The 20,527-nt window shown below is 45.5% G+C and overlaps 1 protein-coding gene across 1 annotated transcript in view; it reads right to left on the bottom strand.

Annotated features, from left to right (window-relative positions):
* Window positions 1–20,527, bottom strand: part of ABCG5 (ATP binding cassette subfamily G member 5) — a 44,586-nt gene that overhangs the window by 10,310 nt on the left and 13,749 nt on the right. Inside the window, exons 4-8 of the mRNA XM_044291283.1 lie at window positions 20,289–20,387; window positions 13,547–13,679; window positions 5,305–5,444; window positions 3,892–4,021; window positions 188–401 (exon numbers count right to left, since the gene is read on the bottom strand). Of these exons, the coding sequence (XP_044147218.1) occupies window positions 188–401; window positions 3,892–4,021; window positions 5,305–5,444; window positions 13,547–13,679; window positions 20,289–20,387 (716 nt within the window). The remainder of the gene's footprint in view (window positions 1–187; window positions 402–3,891; window positions 4,022–5,304; window positions 5,445–13,546; window positions 13,680–20,288; window positions 20,388–20,527) is intronic.

Here is a 20,527-nt window from a genome sequence, read left to right as displayed (position 1 = left end):
AATAAATGTTGACTCATTTGTTTGATTTGGTTTATCTTTATCTACTTTTAGGACTTTTAGGTCAAATTTATGAAGAAATATATAAAACTCTGAAGGGTTCACAAACGTTTGAACACCATTGTGTGGTTTGTGCACTGAGAAATCTGCCCTAATAAAATTATCAAGTTAAAAAAATTAAATCCTGCACCTGAATAAGACCACAAGCTTGGATATTTCATTTGGTGACTCTTTCCGTTTGAAAGGGATGATTTGCCTCTCTTTGGATTTTTTTGATGCATCAATATATTCCAGTGTGGTATGAAATTGTTCAGATTCTCTGTAAGCACCTCCAATGGCCTGAACCCTACTGTATGTTTCCACTTCACGCTGTTTGTTCCTCGTGTCCACAGAAGTAAGGTCCACTATGGAGAAACATTTCGTAAAAAATATGTATTATCCTGAATACACTTGATCTAGACTAATAGACTAATTCTAAGACAGACAGATATGAAATAGATAGGTATGAGATATATAGATAGATAGAGAAAAGCACGGTAGCACTCCAACGTAGTGTGTAAAACGATGATTTATTCAACCCAGTGTCAGCAACGTTTTAGGCTACTTTCACACTAGCGTTCGTCGGTCCGCTCGTGAGCTCCGTTTGAAGGGGCTCACGAGCGGACCCGAACGCAGCCGTCCAGCCCTGATGCAGTCTGAATGGAGCGGATCCGCTCAGACTGCATCAGTCTGGCGGCGTTCAGCCTCCGCTCCGCTCGCCTCCGCACGGACAGGCGGACAGCTGAACGCTGCTTGCAGCGTTCGGGTGTCCGCCTGGCCGTGCGGAGGCGTGCGGATCCGTGCGGATCCGTCCAGACTTACAATGTAAGTCAATGGGGACGGATCCTTTTGAAGATGCCACAATATGGCTCAATCTTCAGGCGGATCTGTCCCCCATTGACTTTACATTGAAAGTCTGGATGGATCCGTACGAGGCTATTTTCAACACTTAGCTGTTATATGCTAAAAATAATGCAGACGGATCCGTTCTGAACGGAGCCTCCGTCTGCATTATTATGATCGGATCCGTTCAGAACGGATCCGATCGAACGCTAGTGTGAAAGTAGCCTTAACTGCTTGTTGCAGTCTTTTTCAAGCCATACAAACATGTGTAACAATGAGATATATATACAGTGCTGCCCATAATTATTCATACCCCTGGCAAATTTTGACTTAAAGTTACTTTTATTCAACCAGCAAGTCATTTTTTGACGGGAAATTACATAGGTGTCTCCCAAAAGATAATAAGACTATGTACAAGAGGCATTATAGTCGAAAAAAAACATTTCTCAGCTTTTATTTACACTTGAGCAAAAAGTGTCCAGTCCAAAATTATTCATACACTTCACAAACTGTCACAGTCTGTGGGAAAATCAAAAGTTCTATACCATTCCAAATAGTCCAAGCTGTTCTAAAGCATCCTAATTACCCTGATTAATTGGGAAGAACAGCAGCTCTCTGCAGTTGGTTTGTGGACAGTCATGGCTAAGACAAAGGAGCTCAGTGAGGACCTGCGGCTGCACATTGTGGCTGCTCACAAGGCAGGAAAGGGCTACAAGGCCATTTCTAAATGTTTTCAAGTTCCAGTGGCTACAGTGCAAAGTATTATTAAAAAATACAAGATGTTTCGCACTGTGGAAAATCTCAGAGGACGTGGTTGGAAGCCAAAAGTGACACCTGTTCTGGCCAGGAGGATTGTTAGAGAGGTGAAAAAGAATCCAAGGATCACCACCAAGGCCATCCTGGTGAATCTGGGCTCTGCTGGTGGCAATGGCTCAAGGCAGACAATCCAACGGACACTGCACACTGCTGGGTTCCATGGATGCAGACCAAGGAGGACGCCACTTCTCCAGATAAGGCACACAAAAGCTCCCTTGGCCTTTGCAAAAGCTCATCTGGACAAAGAAGAAGACTTCTGGTCTTCTGTGTTATGGTCAGATGAAACAAAAATTTAATTGTTTGGTCACTATGATGTTTCCTTCATTTGGCGTAAAAAAGGAGAAGCCTTCAACCTAAAGAACACTATCCCTACCGTCAAACATGGTGGTGGGAACCTAATGCTTTGGGGGTGTTTTTCAGCCAATGGACTAGGGAACCTAATCACAGTAAACGGCACCATGAAAAAAGAGCAATACATGAGGATTCTCACCGACATCATCAGGCAGTCTACATTGAAACTTGGCCTTGGGCACCAGTGGACATTTCAGCATGACAATGACCCAAAACACACAGCAAAAGTCGTGAAGAAATGGGTAGCAGACAACAACATTAACGTTTTGGAGTGGCCCAGCCAGAATCTGTGGAGGGAGCTAAAAATCAGGGTGATGGCAAGAAGACCCTCCAACCTGAAAGATTTGGAGCTCATTGCTAAAGATGAATGGGCAAAAATACCTGTGGAGACATGCAAAAAGCTGGTCTGCAATTATAGGAAGCGTTTGATTGCTGTTATAGCCAATAAAGGCTTTTCTATTGATTATTGAAAAGGGTATGAATAGTTTTGGACTGGACACTTAGCAACCAGTCTGCATAAAACTGCAATCTCACTATTCAGTTAAGATGGCCGCCACTGCCCTCACCCTGAGGTTAATCCCGCCTGCCCTCACTAGCCAGTGACAATAGCCCCCCAAAAGTGTCAGTAACCAGAGCCCTCCCCCCTAAAAGGTTAATCTCCTGCAGCACAAAGGGGTCCTCTTACCACATGTTGCTTTCATGTATACACTGAGCACATGGCAGATCTCCCTTCCCTGCTCTGCGCTGCTTCAACTCTGCATTCTCCAGCTCTGCTGAGTGAGGGAGCGTCTGCCAAGCGCAGGGACAGGGAGAAGTGCACACAGCCCAGGCACTGTTATCAGTTGCTGGGGAGGACCTGGCTCTAATCATTTACTTACAGTCCCTGGCTGTCAGTAATGTGACCTTGCACACTGCATGCTTCTGCGTCTGTCCTCCGTCCTTCACGGACCCTGCACAGCAACCTGATTTTAAGCACAGATAAAAGTAGGCAGTACAGGGAACTAAACTGTGGAATTAAGGGGTAATTGAATACACAGTGAAAAGCTGAAATAGGGCCACCAAGGAGATATTAATCACCACAATCCAATACTCCAAAAAAAAAAAAGATGACAGTTATACTTTAAGTCAAAATTTGCCAGGTGTATGAATAATTATGGGCAGCACTGTAGGTGTGTTCAATTACATCAATACTGATACAATTAATACAATGAATAATCCTAAAAATTGGTAAAAAGCATTTATAAAAGCGTATAAATAATCCAGTGATACGTGAAAGAGTGACATAATCCAAATATATACTATTCATATAATATAAAAATGTGTATTTCATATACTACCATAAAAAAACATTAAAGACCATGATTGATAAATGAATAATACATTGTATTAATTGTATCAGTATTGATGTAATTGAACACACCTATATATATCACATTGTTACATATGTTTGTATGGCTTGAAAAAGACTGCAACAAGCAGTTGAAACGTTGCTGACACTGGGTTGAATAAATCATCGTTTTACACGCTACGTTGGAGTGCTACCGTGCTTTTCTTCATATATCGTTTTGGATCTTGGTCGCTGGTCTTTGCCGGATTTGCACCCACCTGATTTAGTGTGCTGCTTCTACCTATCCCCCTTTTTTATTTAGATAGATAGATATGAGATAGATAGATATGAGATAGATAGATAGATAGATAGATAGATAGATAGATATGAGATAGATAGATAGATAGATATGAGATAGAAAGATAAATACATAGATAGATAATAGATATGAGATAGATAGATAGATTCGATTCAGTCCTATGTAAAACCATAGATAATACATCATAGATTTTTCTTACCAAAAAAGTCAAATGGGTTGGAGTGTTCAGGACATTCATATCCACAATCATCGAAAAATGAAATAATCTCTTCAGGATTGCCGCAGAAAGTAAGTTCTCCACAACTCATTAGAGCAATCCTATCAAAAATCTTGTGTAAGAAATAAATAAAAAAAATAGAATGTTGTCATTTGTGAATACATTGTGTTAGTAAAAAAACACATCTATGTTACTCAGGTTCTACATTCAGAAGAGATGGTGATGGGGAACTCACTAAGAGAGTCCAAGAGGGGCCTGGATGTATTTCTGGAGTGTAATAATATTACAGGTTATGGTCACTAGAGACTGAGGGCTCGTTGATCCTCACTTCATGAGGGATAATAGGCTGAACTGGATGGATTGTCTTTTTTCAGCCTCATGAACTATGTTACTTCCTTTATTTAGTAATAAAGAGGTGAATGGCCAGCAGCAAGTTCCTCCATGGGTTTGAGAAGCTGCACCTGAAATGATCAGCTGATTGCAGTTGTAAAAGGCTTTCTTGATGAGACAACCCCTTTAAAGGGGACCTTTCAATATTAACATTATACTGTTTATGAGAATTGCTATTTATGTTCTTATGTACGTTACTTATCCTTTCTTCAAAGCTGGTTCAAAGTTCAATAGTTTGGTCACACGTATGATGGGAATTTTACAGTAGCACCACAGCCGATGAGATTTTAGACACGCAGCGGAAAGTATATCTGCGCTGAATCCATGCGGAAATTGACATGCGGCATGGATTGTAAATGCACAGCATGTCAATTTCTGCTGCAGATTTGACACTTTGTAATCCACAGGGTAAAATTGTTGGCAAATCTGCAACAAATGTACATGTAGGGTAGGTTCAACCCGAGTATTTTGGGCATGGGTTTCTTTGCAAATTCAAAACCACCTCCCATGGGAGGCCATGCCGCAGTTTGTGTGGGCAAAGGTTTTTACCATGTGGTTTTCAAGTCCGTGGCAAGAATGTACAGGTCTATTCATGGCACAGTTACCGCGCTGACCCCTCGCAAAGGCGCAGCAGGAGTCCCTAGAGCATGAAAACCCATGGCAGAAACAGCAGTACACTGGTTTCTGCTGTGGGATACGCGGAGGACAAAATCCTCCTTGTGAACCTACCCTTAAGAACAAATTCCAACTGCATCTTACGTTCTGTGAGGACATACCCTGAGGAAAGCTGGGGTTAAAATTTGCATGGAGAAAGCTTTAACTAAGGATGAGTAAGGGATATGTATTACCAGGATGATGCGCTGTGTAAATATCCAGCACAAATGACTGCAGTAAATCCAGATTATTATTATTATAAACTCGAGGACAGAGCAAATACAACAGACCAGGCGGGATTTACCTTCCTGGAATACAGGAGATGGAAACATGCAATTTTTGGGCACTTACTTTGAATAGTTCTGAGCGAGGCTGGTGAATGGAAATAATCACTATCCTGTCCTTACGAGCCAGCTGAGAAAGGAGTAAAACGATATGATTTGCCGTCATTGAATCCAAACCGGTAGTTGGTTCATCAAGTAAAATGATTTCTGTGGAAAACAGGAGAAGAAATGTGTGAAATGAAGCCTTCACAAAGAGCATCTTCTGTGGCAGATCCCACATTCAGCACCACGCGAATGTTATCTTATAGGACAGCTCCTGCAAGAACTGTCTCTCCCATTGGTCCTTACTGCTTTCTTGTTTCTGGATGACCTGTAATATTGCCTTTATTGCAGTCCTTATAGGCTTATGCAGTACTCCAGAGGGGTATCAGGATGGTATCTGCAAAGGTTTGTAATGTACTATAATGTTATGTACCCTATATTTTTTATTGTTTTAGCCGTGTGCACCAGCAGGAGAGGTACAGTATGGTTGGCAAAGGTTGGCACCAGTGTTAGACTGGGGTGCCTAGGGCTCACTAGTACAATTCATTCTGGGGGCTTATTGTACAGGTATATGCAGATATTACCTTCTCACATAGCATCAGACAGCAATAAGATACTCAAGATGACCTAGAAGTCACCGTAACCACCCAATGTGTCTATAGTAATAAACTAAGTAGTTTGTTAAATATTCTGCCCAGTTTTTTATATGGCTATAGACTGACTGAGATTCTGTCCTGGGGCCCAGCTTTGTCAGGGGCCCACTGGGAGATTCACCTGTTCCCCCGTGGGCCAGTCCAAGCCTGGTTGGTAGGAGCAGAGCTAACCACCCTGTTCCTCTCCTCTTCATGGGAATGGGCTGAACTTGCTTCCTGCCAGGAAGGGGAGTTTCTGAGTAGACAGCGAAAAGATAGGAAGCACATGCTAGAGCTCCTACTCCTAGAGACTTTATCCACTTTTTCTGTGAGACCATCACTCTAGAGAGATAATCAGAATAAAGAACACAGCTTCCAGAAAACATCAGTATACAGCTTTACAGACACTGCTGCAAGGTAAGGACTATATCTCAGACACCCGTCACCTAGCTAACAACCTGGCCAGATAAACAAAAAGCCTGCATCAGACAATAGACATCTATATCCACAAGTGCCATTAAATTGCCACACAACCAGCCACCATACCTCCTCATCTGGTGCCAGAAACTGCACTTTCTATTCAATTCTGTTGGATGTGCCACAAGTAATGTTTTTCACTAATTAAAGAGAGACTGTTATACTTTTACTTCTGGCCTGATTCTTCAAAGCCTCCATCGTGACACATCTCTTCAGGGCCACTACCACTCCCATCTTCTGCATCGGCTCTTCAGGGGTTTGCTACACATATAAAAATAATTCTTTAAAGGCTATGGATGGTCACCTTTGGTGGAATTTATTTTTCCTTGCATTTTACTCATTTTGGGTTTAAAATAATTTAATTTAATTGGTCTTTATTAAAAATTGACTGGCTTTCAGTTTCACTACATCTACAGACTATTTCTCTCTGCTTTAGGACTCTACAACTACAGACTATTGCGCCCCGGGCCGCAATGCACGAACACCGTCCATGGGGCAGCTGCAGTGGATCGCAGACCCATTCACTTTAATGGGTCTGCAATCTGGCTGTTCTGCAAAAAGATAGGACATGTTGTATCTTTTTGCGGAACGGAAGTACGGGACGAAACCCCACGGAAGCACCCCGTCGTGCTTCTGTAGGGTTCCGTTCTGTGCTTCCGTTCCGCACCATTCCGCATCTCCGGATTTACGGACCCATTGCAGTGAATGGGTCCGCATCCGTGATGTGGAATGCACACGGAACGGTGCCCGTGTATTGCGGAACCGCAAATGCGGTACGCAATACGGCAACGGGAAGCACACATTCGTGTGCAGGAGGCCTTACACTGAATACGTCAGGGAGCTGCTCTGATGGCTCGATGGATTCAGTGTGAGGCAGAGAGTAATAGTCGTGAAAGTGAAAGCTGTAGCGTAAAAACTGTTGAAAATGTTTAATGGGGTTGGCCCACCTAACACATTGGTGACATATCGCTAGGATATGCCACCAGCGTCAGATAGGTGTGGGTCTCACCTCTGAAACCTACACCTATCTCCAGAACGTGGCCTCCAAAGTAAACAGGAGGAGCATCATGCTAAAGCAGCCACCTTTCACTTACATGGGAGTACCAAAAATAGCGAGCACCGTTTAGGCTATTTCCAGAACTCCCATTGAGGTGAATAGAGCGGTGGCCATGCTTGCTCGGTGCGCTCTCCATTCATTTCTATGGGAGTTCCAGAAATAGCAGAGCAAGCTTACAACGTTTTTTTTGGAACTCCATAGAAGTGAAAGAAGAGCATGCTGCGCATGCACAATGTGCTTTCTTGTGCTAGAGTTAGGTGTGGGTCCCAGAGGTGGAACCAGCACTAATCTGATATTGGTAGCATGTCCTAGCGATATGTCATCAATGTCTGAGATGGGGTAACCCCTTTAAGAAAGACTAATTGAAAAGAATGGTTTTTAGTCCAAAATGAGTAAAAGGGGTTGTTTAGTTTGAAAACTAATTTTTCTTGGAGTGTGCAAGTCAGGCTTTTGCTTCAGAGTTTTGTATAAATAAACAACAATGTTGTGGCAAACCTAGCCACTTCTGGACTATAATGTAAGAAGGTTGTCCGTACGTTTGAATGCAATATTTGGGAATGTGGTATTGTATATTGCTACTACTGCCCCTTTTAGACTGGGTAGCAGATTGCATTCAGGCTGTCTTACAGATTATGTATGTTATTATGTGTTCGGTTACATTGTATCTGTGTATGCCAGGGTTCCAGTTAGTCAATTACGTTTGGTAATTGTATTTTGTGGATTACGTCTCAGACAAGGCTCATTTGGTTTTGTGTATTGTGTTACAGACAGAGGGGAGGGGAGTTTGTGTACAATGGCTGGGGAACTGTATAAATATACAAGCTTGTGAATAAAGCGAGTAGTTGACTCCCAGACTGTGTTTCGTCCGGTTATTGAGAGGATTGGGAATATTGCCGTACTGTTCAGCGCTGACTGTGGATTTACCTGTTATACCAGCGGAGATCGTGGATTCTAATATTGCACTCCGCTACAATTGGTGGCAAGCGACGGGATCCAACCTTACAGCCGAAAAGCGGTGTTCGTGTAAATTGAAACTACCGAACAAGGAAAGTGAAGGACAATTCGTATGGAACAAAGGAACGAACAACGAGGTGAATGGAGATCGATTATGCTGCTTTGAAACGGCAGACATTGAAAGAGCTATTGGAAGCCAGGGGTAAAGTAGCCAGCAACAAACCCAAGGAGGTACTAATTGCCGAGCTGATGGAGGGAGACAGAGTCCGCAGCGCTACACCCCCAGCAGCCATGGAGGAGACACTCTACCAGAGGGAAATGAGAACCAGGCTGGAATTTCTGCCACAGCCTATATCAGAGGCCATGATGCAAATGGTAATGGCAAATGTGCAGGAGTACGTGATGGCACACAGCCCACAGCATGCACCGTCCCGAGCGGAGTCCACGACTGGGTCACTCTACAGCCAGGTAAAACCCAAAATTCCCTATCATGCCTTTAAAGTATTTTGCGAGGAGAAGGATGAGATTGATGGGTTTTTACAGGATTTTGAAAGGCTGTGTGATTTACATGACTTGGAACGGTCAGTATGGGTCCCCTTGCTGGCAGGCAAGCTAGCAGGGCGGGCAGCAGAAGCATATCGCGCTGTACCCAGCGAGGACAGCAGAGATTATGAAAAAGTGAAGCGAGCGATATTAGAGAGGTATGCCATTACCCCAGAAGCATACCGGCGAAAATTTAGAAACCTGCGAAAACCAGAGAAAGATTCTCATGCTGAGTGGGCACACAAGCTGGACCAAGCATCACAAGGGTGGATACAAGCCAGCCAAGCCACTACTATGGAAGAATTGCGACAGTTAATGCTGTTGGAGCAATTCTTCAACGGTTTGTCTCCAGAGACACAAGAATGGGTGCGGGACAGGAAGCCTCTCACCCTAACAGAAGCGGCACGCTTAGCCGATCAGCATCCTGATGCGAGAAGGCATCAGGTAACCCTCCCCAAGAGTTACCCGCGACCCGCGGGGTCACCCAGCATTCCACCCCCCCACGCTCCCACTGCATCTCCTCTTCGCCCGTCCCCAGGGAACCTACCACCACCCTCCAGGTATAATGGACGGGTCAATATCCAGTGCCACACCTGCAAACAGTGGGGGCATATGGCCCGTGAGTGCACCCAAAATCGAGGCAGACCCGCCTGGAACCAAGCTCGACCGAATCCGGCACCAAGGGCTGCTGCCCACCATTATCAGCGGGAGACAGCTGCCCAAGAGATGTGGAGTGTGCAAGCCGAGGAACCTCTAGGGGTATTACACGAGGTGATGTCCATTCGAGCCACCGACAACAGGCAGCACCATCGCCAGCTGGTGACCCTGGAAGGGAAGGAAGTACAAGGGCTCCGAGATTCCGGAGCCACGCTAACCTTGATCGCACCTCACCTGGTTCCAGGTTCCGCTCACACTGGCGGATCAGTGGCCGTAAGGGTGGCAGGGGGAGCAGTGTACCGACTACCCACTGCTAAAGTACATTTGGATTGGGGTGCGGGAGAGGGGGTTGTGGAAGTGGGCATCATGCAAAATCTACCAGCAGATGTTGTACTGGGGAATGACTTGGGCCAGATGACCTCTGCTTTTGTACCCCAGGCTCCACACCAGGAAGCTCATCCAGTGACCACACGGCAGCAGGCTCGCATCACGGCTCCACTAGCATGCTCTGAGGCTCAGGTAAAAGACCATGACCCCCACACGATACGTATGTCCTGGGATACCCCAACTACATTTGAGGCAGAGGTAAAGTCAGACCCCACACTACAGATATATAGGGACAGAGTACTCACCGACCAGGCTGGGTTAGAGGGGGAGCGGTACACGTGGGAGAAGGGGCTACTGTACCGTATTGCTGAAAGAGGAGTGGGGGGGTCAGTCACAGTGACCACCAAACAGTTAGTGGTTCCCCAGAAATATCGGCAAGAGCTACTTAGGATTGCGCACGATATTCCCTTGTCTGGGCATCTAGGGATGACCCGTACCCGATATAGGTTAACCCATGCATTTTTCTGGCCAGGGATTTCTAAAGATGTGAGGCAGTACTGCACATCCTGTGATATATGCCAGCGAGTAGGCAAGCGAGGTCACCGCCCCAAAGCTAAATTATGTCCCCTCCCTATTATTGCAGAACCTTTCAGTAGGGTGGCCGTCGACATAGTAGGGCCCCTACCCAAACCCAGCCCCTCTGGGAAAAGGTTTATCTTAACAGTAGTGGACTATGCCACACGATACCCTGAGGCCGTAGCCCTCACTAATATCCATGCTGAAACGGTGGCCGAGGCTTTAATGAAGATATTTTCCCGGGTAGGGTTTCCCCAAGAAATAATATCCGATAGGGGCACCCAATTCACTGCCGAGGTCACCCAACAACTGTGGAAGATATGTGGCATTAAGCCAATAATAAATTCTGCCTACCACCCCCAGTCCAATGGGCAATGCGAAAGATTTAATGGTACGCTGAAACAAATGCTCCGTACATTTGGAGAAGCGCACAAAGACTGGGAACGGTTTTTACCCCACCTGCTCTTCGCATACAGGGAGGTACCCCAAGAATCGACAGGGTTTTCTCCTTTTGAATTACTGTTTGGAAGGAGGGTACGAGGGCCGTTAGACCTAATTAGGGAGCATTGGGAGGGTGAGAGTAGCCCAGATGGAACCCCTATCGTATCTTACGTACTGGAGTTCCGGGACCGTCTGGAGGCGCTGACTCACGTACTGGAGTTCCGGGACCGTCTGGAGGCGCTGACTCAGACTGTGCGCACCAACCTCCGGGCGGCCCAGCAGCGCCAGCGCCGATGGTACGATAGGGGAGCCAGAGACCGCAGCTTTCAAGTGGGGCAGAAGGTTTTGATTTTAAAACCCGTCCGCACAGACAAGCTGCAGGCCATCTGGCAAGGCCCGTACCAGGTGGTGGAACAGAGATGTGACACCACCTATGTGATTGGCCCCTGCTCAGGGGTAGGGAAGAGACGCATGCTCCATATAAACATGCTCAAACCCTACCATGAGAGGATAGAGGACGTGGCGGCGATATGCGCCTCAGCCTCTGAGGATCAGGAGAATCTGCCCCTACCTGACCTATTAGAACAGGAAGAACAGACAGAGCCCTCCAAGGGGGTTCAGCTGGGGGAGCGGCTAAGCCCTCAGGAGCGTGCCCAGGTACAAGAGCTGATTGTAGCTAAAGGGGCTACCTTCTCCAATTTGCCTGGGTACACTCCGCTGGCCACCCACCGAGTCGAAACCCCGGGACAGCTACCTATGCGGCAGACTCCATATCGCGTCCCTGAAGCAGTCAGAACCCATATGAAAACTGAAATTGACGAGATGTTGCAGCTGGGGGTTATCGAACCTTCCGATAGCCCCTGGGCATCGCCGGTAGTGCTGGTACCCAAGAAGGACGGCACGACACGTTTCTGTGTCGACTACCGGAGGCTAAATGACAAAACGGTGTCTGATGCCTATCCGATGCCTCGGATAGACGAGCTGCTGGATAAGATGGCACGGGGCCAGTATCTCACTACCATAGATCTATGTAAGGGATACTGGCAGATTCCACTAGCCGAGGATGCCATCCCCAAGTCGGCGTTTGTCACCCCGTTTGGCCTGTATCAATTTCGGGTCATGCCATTCGGGATGAAAAACGCTCCGGCAACTTTTCAGCGGATGGTCGATCGGTTACTGGACGGATTCCAGGAATACGCCTGTGCCTACTTAGATGACATCGCTATATTCAGCCAGACCTGGGCAGAGCACCTACAACACATAGGGGCCATCCTAGATCGTATTGGAGAGGCAGGATTAACGCTGAAACCCAGCAAGTGTCATATAGGGATGGCCGAAGTGCAGTACTTGGGCCACCGGGTGGGGAGCGGGCAACAGAAACCGGAACCAGCTAAAGTGGAAGCTGTAGCTAAATGGCCCACTCCTAGGACAAAAACCCAAGTGCTAGCGTTTCTGGGTACCGCAGGGTACTATAGAAAATTTGTGCCCAATTATAGCGCCCTGGCCAAACCCCTGACTGACTTGACACGTAAGAATCTTCCTCGACAGGTTGTCTGGGCCCCAGAGTGTGAGCAGGCATTCCAACAACTGAAGACTGCTCTAACTAATGCTCCCGTACTTGCTGCTCCTGATCCAACTAAAAGATTTCTTGTTCACACAGACGCTTCAATGTTTGGATTGGGAGCAGTGCTGAGCCAAGTTGGAGCCGATGGCGGAGAACACCCCGTAGCTTACTTGAGCCGAAAGTTATTGCCACGAGAAGTAAGCTACGCCGCCATTGAGAAGGAGTGCCTGGCCGTGGTGTGGGCCCTCAAAAAGTTACAGCCGTACTTATATGGACAACCTTTTTCCTTACTCACAGATCACAACCCGTTGGTGTGGCTAAACCGTGTGGCTGGAGACAATGCCCGGCTGCTGCGCTGGAGTCTGGCGCTGCAGCCGTATGACTTTACCATCCACTACCGCCCAGGGAAACAAAACGGTAACGCCGATGGGTTATCCAGACAAACGGAACTGGAAAAGTGATCTGTGAGTACTCTCCCGGACATCCCCAAGCCGATCCGTTGGGATCAGACTGTATGCCGGCTTGGTTCTGGGGGAGCATTGTGGCAAACCTAGCCACTTCTGGACTATAATGTAAGAAGGTTGTCCGTACATTTGAATGCAATATTTGGGAATGTGGTATTGTATATTGCTACTACTGCCCCTTTTAGACTGGGTAGCAGATTGCATTCAGGCTGTCTTACAGATTATGTATGTTATTATGTGTTCGGTTACATTGTATCTGTGTATGCCAGGGTTCCAGTTAGTCAATTACGTTTGGTAATTGTATTTTGTGGATTACGTCTCAGACAAGGCTCATTTGGTTTTGTGTATTGTGTTACAGACAGAGGGGAGGGGAGTTTGTGTACAATGGCTGGGGAACTGTATAAATATACAAGCTTGTGAATAAAGCGAGTAGTTGACTCCCAGACTGTGTTTCGTCCGGTTATTGGGAGGATTGGGAATATTGCCGTACTGTTCAGCGCTGACTGTGGATTTACCTGTTATACCAGCGGAGATCGTGGATTCTAATATTGCACTCCGCTACAAATGTAACTCACTTGGGTCCTGAATCAACTGTGCTGCAATGGAAACCCTCCGCCTTTCACCGCTGGATATGCCATTGAAAATGCGGCCTCCTATTACCGTATCGGCAACATGGGTCAGACTCAGCTCAGCCATGACGGAATCTACCTGAAAAGTAAAAATATTGAAGTTGTGAGAACTTACTTGTAGAAGGGGATGTTAATGTTGCTCTTGTTGTAGGAGAATATTTACTTGAGTCATCTTTTTCACATTCTTTGTTGAATTGCTTTTCACCAGGATTTTTGCAATTGCAGCAAAACTGCAACCTCTTTGTAAAAAATAGCTGCAGTTATACTAAACAATTGCAACAAAAATGGTTAGAAGAAGGACTACCTAAATGCACCTCAAGACTATAGGGTTAGTCGCTGCACTGTAAAATCTCACATAAGATATAGCATTTTTGAGAAACCTTGGGTGCATTTTGTCTTGATTTTGCAGACATTGCGGCAGAACAACTCTTTTGGAACATGAGCCTCTTGTTTTGTCGTCGTGTAATGTTCCCTTATAGAGTCACATTACTTTCACACAATTTCATTTAATTAAGAATTGTGTAAATAGCACATTTCTAAATCTCTTCATTTAAAAAATATGCCTGCATCCACCTGGAAAATGGCTGTGAAGTCATGGCCACTAGTGGTCTCACTTCCACCTAAGCTGCAGTCCACTGTCTGTTGTCAAGCAAGATATGTCCCTAGTAACAGAAACTCAGAATATGGCTGAGAAGAAGTGGAGGCATGTCAGAGCTGATAGAGGCACTGCCTATACACTGCTTCTGAAGAGTAGGGAAGCTCCTGTGTGTCTGTAAGTCTGATCTCCCCCTCTATTTCAGCTTTCTGAGCTCCCTAGAAGAAAACAAGCATAGTGGGAAGTAAAGTCACTGCATACACTACTAGCAGATTTAACAGAAAGGAGACACACACTGCTTGTGAGAGAAATGCATCTAGCTGTGCAGCTGAAACAAGGAATAATATGTCTGAAAGAAACTTTAGGGAAACCCAAAAAACACCAGTTCCTTCACTGCTATAATTGTACAAAAAGCATAGCCACTATGCAAACTTTTTTGTAAACTCAGGTACGCTGTAAATCCTTCCAAAAGAAAACCTTCTTCACTGATACATTAGGAATAATTTAAAATGATTTTCTGGGAGTTCAATATTGATAGCCTGTCCTCAGGAGAGTTCATCAATATCAGATTGGCAGGGATAAAACTGTGGTGACCAGCCAATGATGTCACATTCATCAGTTACGTGGCCTAGGCGCAGCTCACGCCCATTCAAGTGAATGGGGCTGAGCTACAATACCAACTATACAATGGACGGTGCTGAATTGTGGCCTCCTCAAACAACTGATTGGCAGGGGTAAAGTGTGTCGGACCCCTCCCGATCTGATATTGATGACCTATTCTGAGGATATTAAACACCTGGAAAACCCCTTAAAGGTGCATTTACAGTATATGCTACGACTGAGCATTGGGTTATCTACAACACCTTTACACAGGCTGATGTCAGGAACGAGCGGTTGTACTAAAGTGCGTTTCCAATAACCAGCCTGACAGTGTAGATCCGGCTTTGGAGGTAGATTACACTACTTGCATAGATAACACATTCTGTCCTGTTAGCAGCCATACCCCAGCTGTTATACCGTACAGTAACCTTTGGCTTATGCAGTTAGATAGTGACTGGGTATTTACAGCAGTTACCGTAACTTTCCATGTGTATCAGATGCATATATCTATATCATGTGCTTCTGAGTCAGGTGTTGCAGTACTAGGTATATACAATGTATTATCACAGAAAATACATTATTTAATGACTGTCCTACAAATCCCCATTTATATCGCAGGAAAAGACTGCTCCGAAGACAGCTTGTATTACTGACTGATGCATTTACATTCCCAAAGCAATTAGATATTTGGTTTTAAAAAAAAGTTTTTTAGATGTAAGGGTTTTCCACCAGGCACATGGCTACTGGCTGCAGGAAAATGGCGGATCCTAAGAATCAGGAAAGAATTATATTAATGAGTCGGTGTAGTAGCCTGCATTCCGCACTTTCCATATATTTTAGACTATCCTACAACAGAAAATGGAAGTATAAATTTCAAACTAATTCAGTAGTGTAAAGTATAGAAGTAGTTAATGTCACCCCGGTGGTCAAGGGAAGTGTAGCGGTACCACTAACCTTTGTAGTCTGAGGTAGTGGGACGTTAATGCCTGCTTTCCTGATAGTCTAGGAGTTAAAGGGCATCTGTCAGCAGATTTGTACCTATGACACTTCCTGACGTGTTACATGTGCGCTTGGCAGCTGAAGGCATCTGTATTGGTCCTATGTTCATACATCCCAGCATTGCTGAGAAAAATGAAGTTTTAATATATGCAAATTAGCCTCTAAGCACAACGGGGGGCGTTGCCGTTACACAGAGAGGCTCTGCTCTCTGCAACTGCTGCGCCCTCTGCACTTTGATTGACTTTAGGAGAAGTCAGGGCCAAGTTTGATCATAATTGCACTGTTAATCAAAGGGCGCAGCAGTTGTAGAGAGAGCTGAGCCTCTAGGTGTAACGACAACGCCCCCATTGTGCTAAGAGGCTCATTTACATATATTAAAACTTCATTTTTCTCAGTAATGTGGGCACATATGAATAGGACCAACACAGATGTCTTCAGCTGCCCAGCGCACATGTAACAGGTCAGCCAGTATCATAGGTACAAATCTGCTGACAGAGGTCTATTAAAGGGAATCTGTCACCTCCAGCAAGCCCTATGAAGTACAATACCACATGTATAGAGCACCTACCATTGACTCCTGTTCAGTCATTTGTATATCCGTATGTACCCCCATAGGAGGGGAATTGAGGGGAGTAAGACTCCTACCAATCTGATATTGACAAGCTATTCTGAGTCATTAATATTTAATTTCTGGAAAAGCCCTTGAACCCATTAAAGACCAGACCTAAAAATACCTTAAAGAAGTTCGCCGGGAATTAATAAAATAAAATTACAGAAAATACTTCCAAATAACTTTCTTCAGTTATAATGGCTCATTTTGTCTAGGGAACAATCATCAGGGGAAATAAAATGGCCGCCGTCCTAATCACACAGCCGGACTAGTTAAGACAAGTTACTTCACAACACTGAGTTAAAGAGCTGCCTCAGCCTTCTCCCTGTTCTACTCGTCAGGGATTAAGACCCTGAATACAGCTGATAAGATCATCAGCTTCAGCTTTTTATTTGTTGGACTACCAAAATATTTTTTTTAAATATTTTTTTATGATATTTAGGGCTTTTTACTAATATGTTTTTAGAGAATTTTTGGGATATTTTTTTTTAAACAGTTTTATTTAGGGAAAACTTCAAAAAAAAAAAAAAAAAGGCATGTCATTTTCAAACTATAGATTTTTATTTTTTAAATATGCGAACTTTGTGTTTTTTTTTTATATAATATGTATAATATATGAATAGTAAAACAATGACAATGGTTTTGGATGGCATGGGCGATTTTGTTTTAAAAAATTCTTTTTTACTTGTATTTTATTATATCTTTTTTACTTGGTGGCTTCTATTATGTCCAACAAGAGGTCATTAAAAGGCCTCTAGGGAACACTGATACACACTTTTCCTGTTACAACTGTAGGTAGGAACAGACAAGGACAGTGAGCCCTATGGCTAGGACCCAGCCGCTTTCCCTACCTACTTGCAGTAAAAGCCCTAGATAGCTAGACCGCAACTGGTCAACAGTGCTATTTAAGTGAAGGGATGGACAAACAACATGGAGAGACAAACACAATTCCAGAGTAGTAGGTAAATGGGTCAGAACCAGACAAGCTATGCAGTACCTAACAAAAGACAGAGAGTTTTCAGAAAGCAAGCTGAGATCAGAACCAGATAGACAACGCAGTACCAAACAAGAGACAGAGAGTGGTTAGAAGACAAGCCAAGGTCAGAGGAACGAGCAATCCAATAAGCACAGGAACAAGGAACTAGGAAACATCTAGTGAGTCAGAGACTATCTCTGGCACGGGTGTATGGCCACGAATGGGTTTAAATAGAGCACAGAGTCCCTGGATCAGATCCTGATAAGTCACGACTCGGGGCTCCATTAGTCAGAATACAGCACACAGGATTAGAACAGCTTAGCAATCAGCCCACTGCTAATGTCCTCCAGCATACAACCACTGTGGGGAGAAACAGAGCAATGCATCCTGTTGCTAAGGATGCTGTCGCATCATCGGGCGGGCATGGCTTAGCAGTGTGTCTCTCCCGGTGCAGCCGTTTCAAGGCTGAGGATCGTGCCGCTGGGGCCCGGAGAGGTAAGTATGTTACATTTTCACTGTAACTCAGACATTCAAAGGGGCCCCAGTTACAGGAGAAACCAGCTCCCTATGGGTTACATTTTACACAGGCAGAGCTGATCAGGGTCTGCAGAAGTCAATTATTAAAACGTAGTAGAAAGACCGGGCGGCACAGCTACACACTCCTTTTATCAACCCCTCATATGTCGATAATAATACACAGACGTCCAGCGCACCACCCCATCTGAGACTGCAGTACTGTGGTGCAACGCCAATCTTAGCAAACAAGCACAAATTCCAAAAGTAGAGAAGGTTAATGAGGCGGCACTCACCCATCAGTAATTCATAAAATTATCCTTTATTGGTCCGGGATACGAGTACAAGATACCATCAGAATTAGCAGGGGCGGACAGCGAATCTTACATGCATAGCGGCGACGGCCGTTTCGCGCGGAAATGCGCTTCCTCAGGCCGCTGACAGGCAAGGACAGTGAGCCCTAAGGCTAGGACCCAGCCGCTTTCCCTACCTACTTGCAGTGCAAGCCCTAAATAGCTAGACCGCAACTGGTCAACAGTCTCTATGCTATTTAAGTGCAGGGTGTCACGGCTGAGGATGGGGGAAACCCTCAGCCGTGTGATGCCAGATGCTGTTATGGCTGGTCGGCCAGGAGAACAGGATAGGGAGCAGGTCACCTCCTCAAGCATCCCTAACCTGACCCTAACTCCTACCTGCATGGGCCAACCTTTAAGGTAGGAGGACCCATGCGCAGGAACCTCGGAGCCTTGACTTACCCTCCGCAGATCCCTGAGCTAGGAGCTGGGTAAGATGACCTACTCCTCCTAGGCACGGAGGAGCAGGAGTCTCCATGGCCACGCTGCTGGGAAAAGGGGAACACAAACAGCTTTACGGGAATGGCAGGCGAACGAGAAGTTCCACCAACCTGCCACAGCCTTGCTGACTGGATCCCTGAGCAAACAGGAATCCAGAACCGTAAGCTGCACCAAAACACATAGGAAGGTCCCAACAGAACAGAACATAACATAGACATCACATAAAACATAAAGTGACATTCATACGGACAATATCTTTATGACCACAGGGGTGGCTCTCACTGGCAGGTAATATGCACAGGAGGCTGCTCCAGCCAAGCATGACTGAAGCAACCTACTGAGCCATGCAAAACACCAAGGCTATATAGGCCAAGAAGCCACACCCCACAGTCGGACACACCCATTGACATCACACACACACTGGGAAGGGAGTTAACCCTTCCAGCACCACAGAAGGGAAACACACATAAAGGGGAAGTGACCAAACTAAGATCACCCTGTGGCTGTTGTCGCAGGCAACGACATGGGTGGCAGCCGTCCTGGGAGACAGCCCGAAGGCCGGGACACTGCCACCACATGTACAACATACCAAACGTTGCCACGGGCAGCCACAGAGAAAGGAAGATTTCAAAGTGCACACCAGACAACACAAAGTGCACACCAGACATACAAACATGCATACACACACGCACACAACTCCAAGGGAACCGCACACATAGCTGTTGTCCGCGGCAACCGCACTTGAGGCAAACAACATCATGCCTCAAGCTGCGGTTGAAACAACTACCCAAACCGCGGGCAACTGTATGCGGCTCCCAAGGAGTCACGGCCATAACCGTGGCCGTGACACAGGGATGGACAAACAACAAGGACAGACAAACACAATTCCAGAGTAGTACGCTGACGCGGCCTGAGAAAGCGCATTTCCGCGAAAAACGCCTATCGCCGCTATGCATGTAAGATTCGCTGTCCGCCCCTGCTAATTCTGCTGGTATTTTGTACTTGTATCCCGGACCAATAAAGGATAATTTTATGAATTACTGCTGGATGAGTGCTGCCTCATTACCCTTCTCTACTTTTAGGGTCTGCAGAAGCCCAGCAGTTCTCATGTGCCTGAGACACTTAACGATCACATGATCATCGGATCCATCAAAGGAAGGGCACAGCACTCATTCAGTGGTATGCATTTGGGAAAGGAGCAGTCAGAAGCGATAGTAAAACACTTCTGTCTTCTCCTTGGGGTCACTGACAGTCGGCTACCTAACCTGCTCCTGCTAGATAGCAGGAGCTTTAATACTACAATATGCATGAACGACGCTCGGAATTAAAACCCAGCACCAGGCATTCTATATACACAGCGCTTGGTTGTTATAGAGTTAATGCACAGCAGTATGCAGTAAGCTCCTATGCTCCCTCTAGTGGTTACTTCAGCCAGGCAGCATATTATATTTTAAATGGTCACTGTACTTTCAACAAACTTTGCATAAATCAATATAACTGGCAAATATAATGAACTTAGTAATATAACTTATCAGAGAAAAATACTTCTTTCTCCACTTACTGGGCTCCTCCCCTTGAAACACATACAGTAGGATACTAACCTTTTTCCTGATGGCTTCCTTGGAGTGTCTCTGGAGCGACAGCATGGCAGTGTAGGTCAATGTTTCTCGCACGGTCAGGTAGGGGAGTAAATTGTCGTGCTGCAAGAAGCCGGGGGAAATTTTCTTTAATGGAAAGTTCATGGAAATATCTCTACTGGATACACAAAAATCAAGTATCACTTATATTGGTGTTTTATGTGTTTAGTACGTGTGAACTGTAAACTCTGCAAAATTCTCTG

The sequence above is a fragment of the Bufo gargarizans genome, chromosome 4 (assembly GCF_014858855.1).
Source record: "Bufo gargarizans isolate SCDJY-AF-19 chromosome 4, ASM1485885v1, whole genome shotgun sequence".
In the NCBI taxonomy this organism is placed as follows: domain Eukaryota; kingdom Metazoa; phylum Chordata; class Amphibia; order Anura; family Bufonidae; genus Bufo; species Bufo gargarizans.
This window is presented reverse-complemented; position numbering and strand designations above follow the sequence as displayed.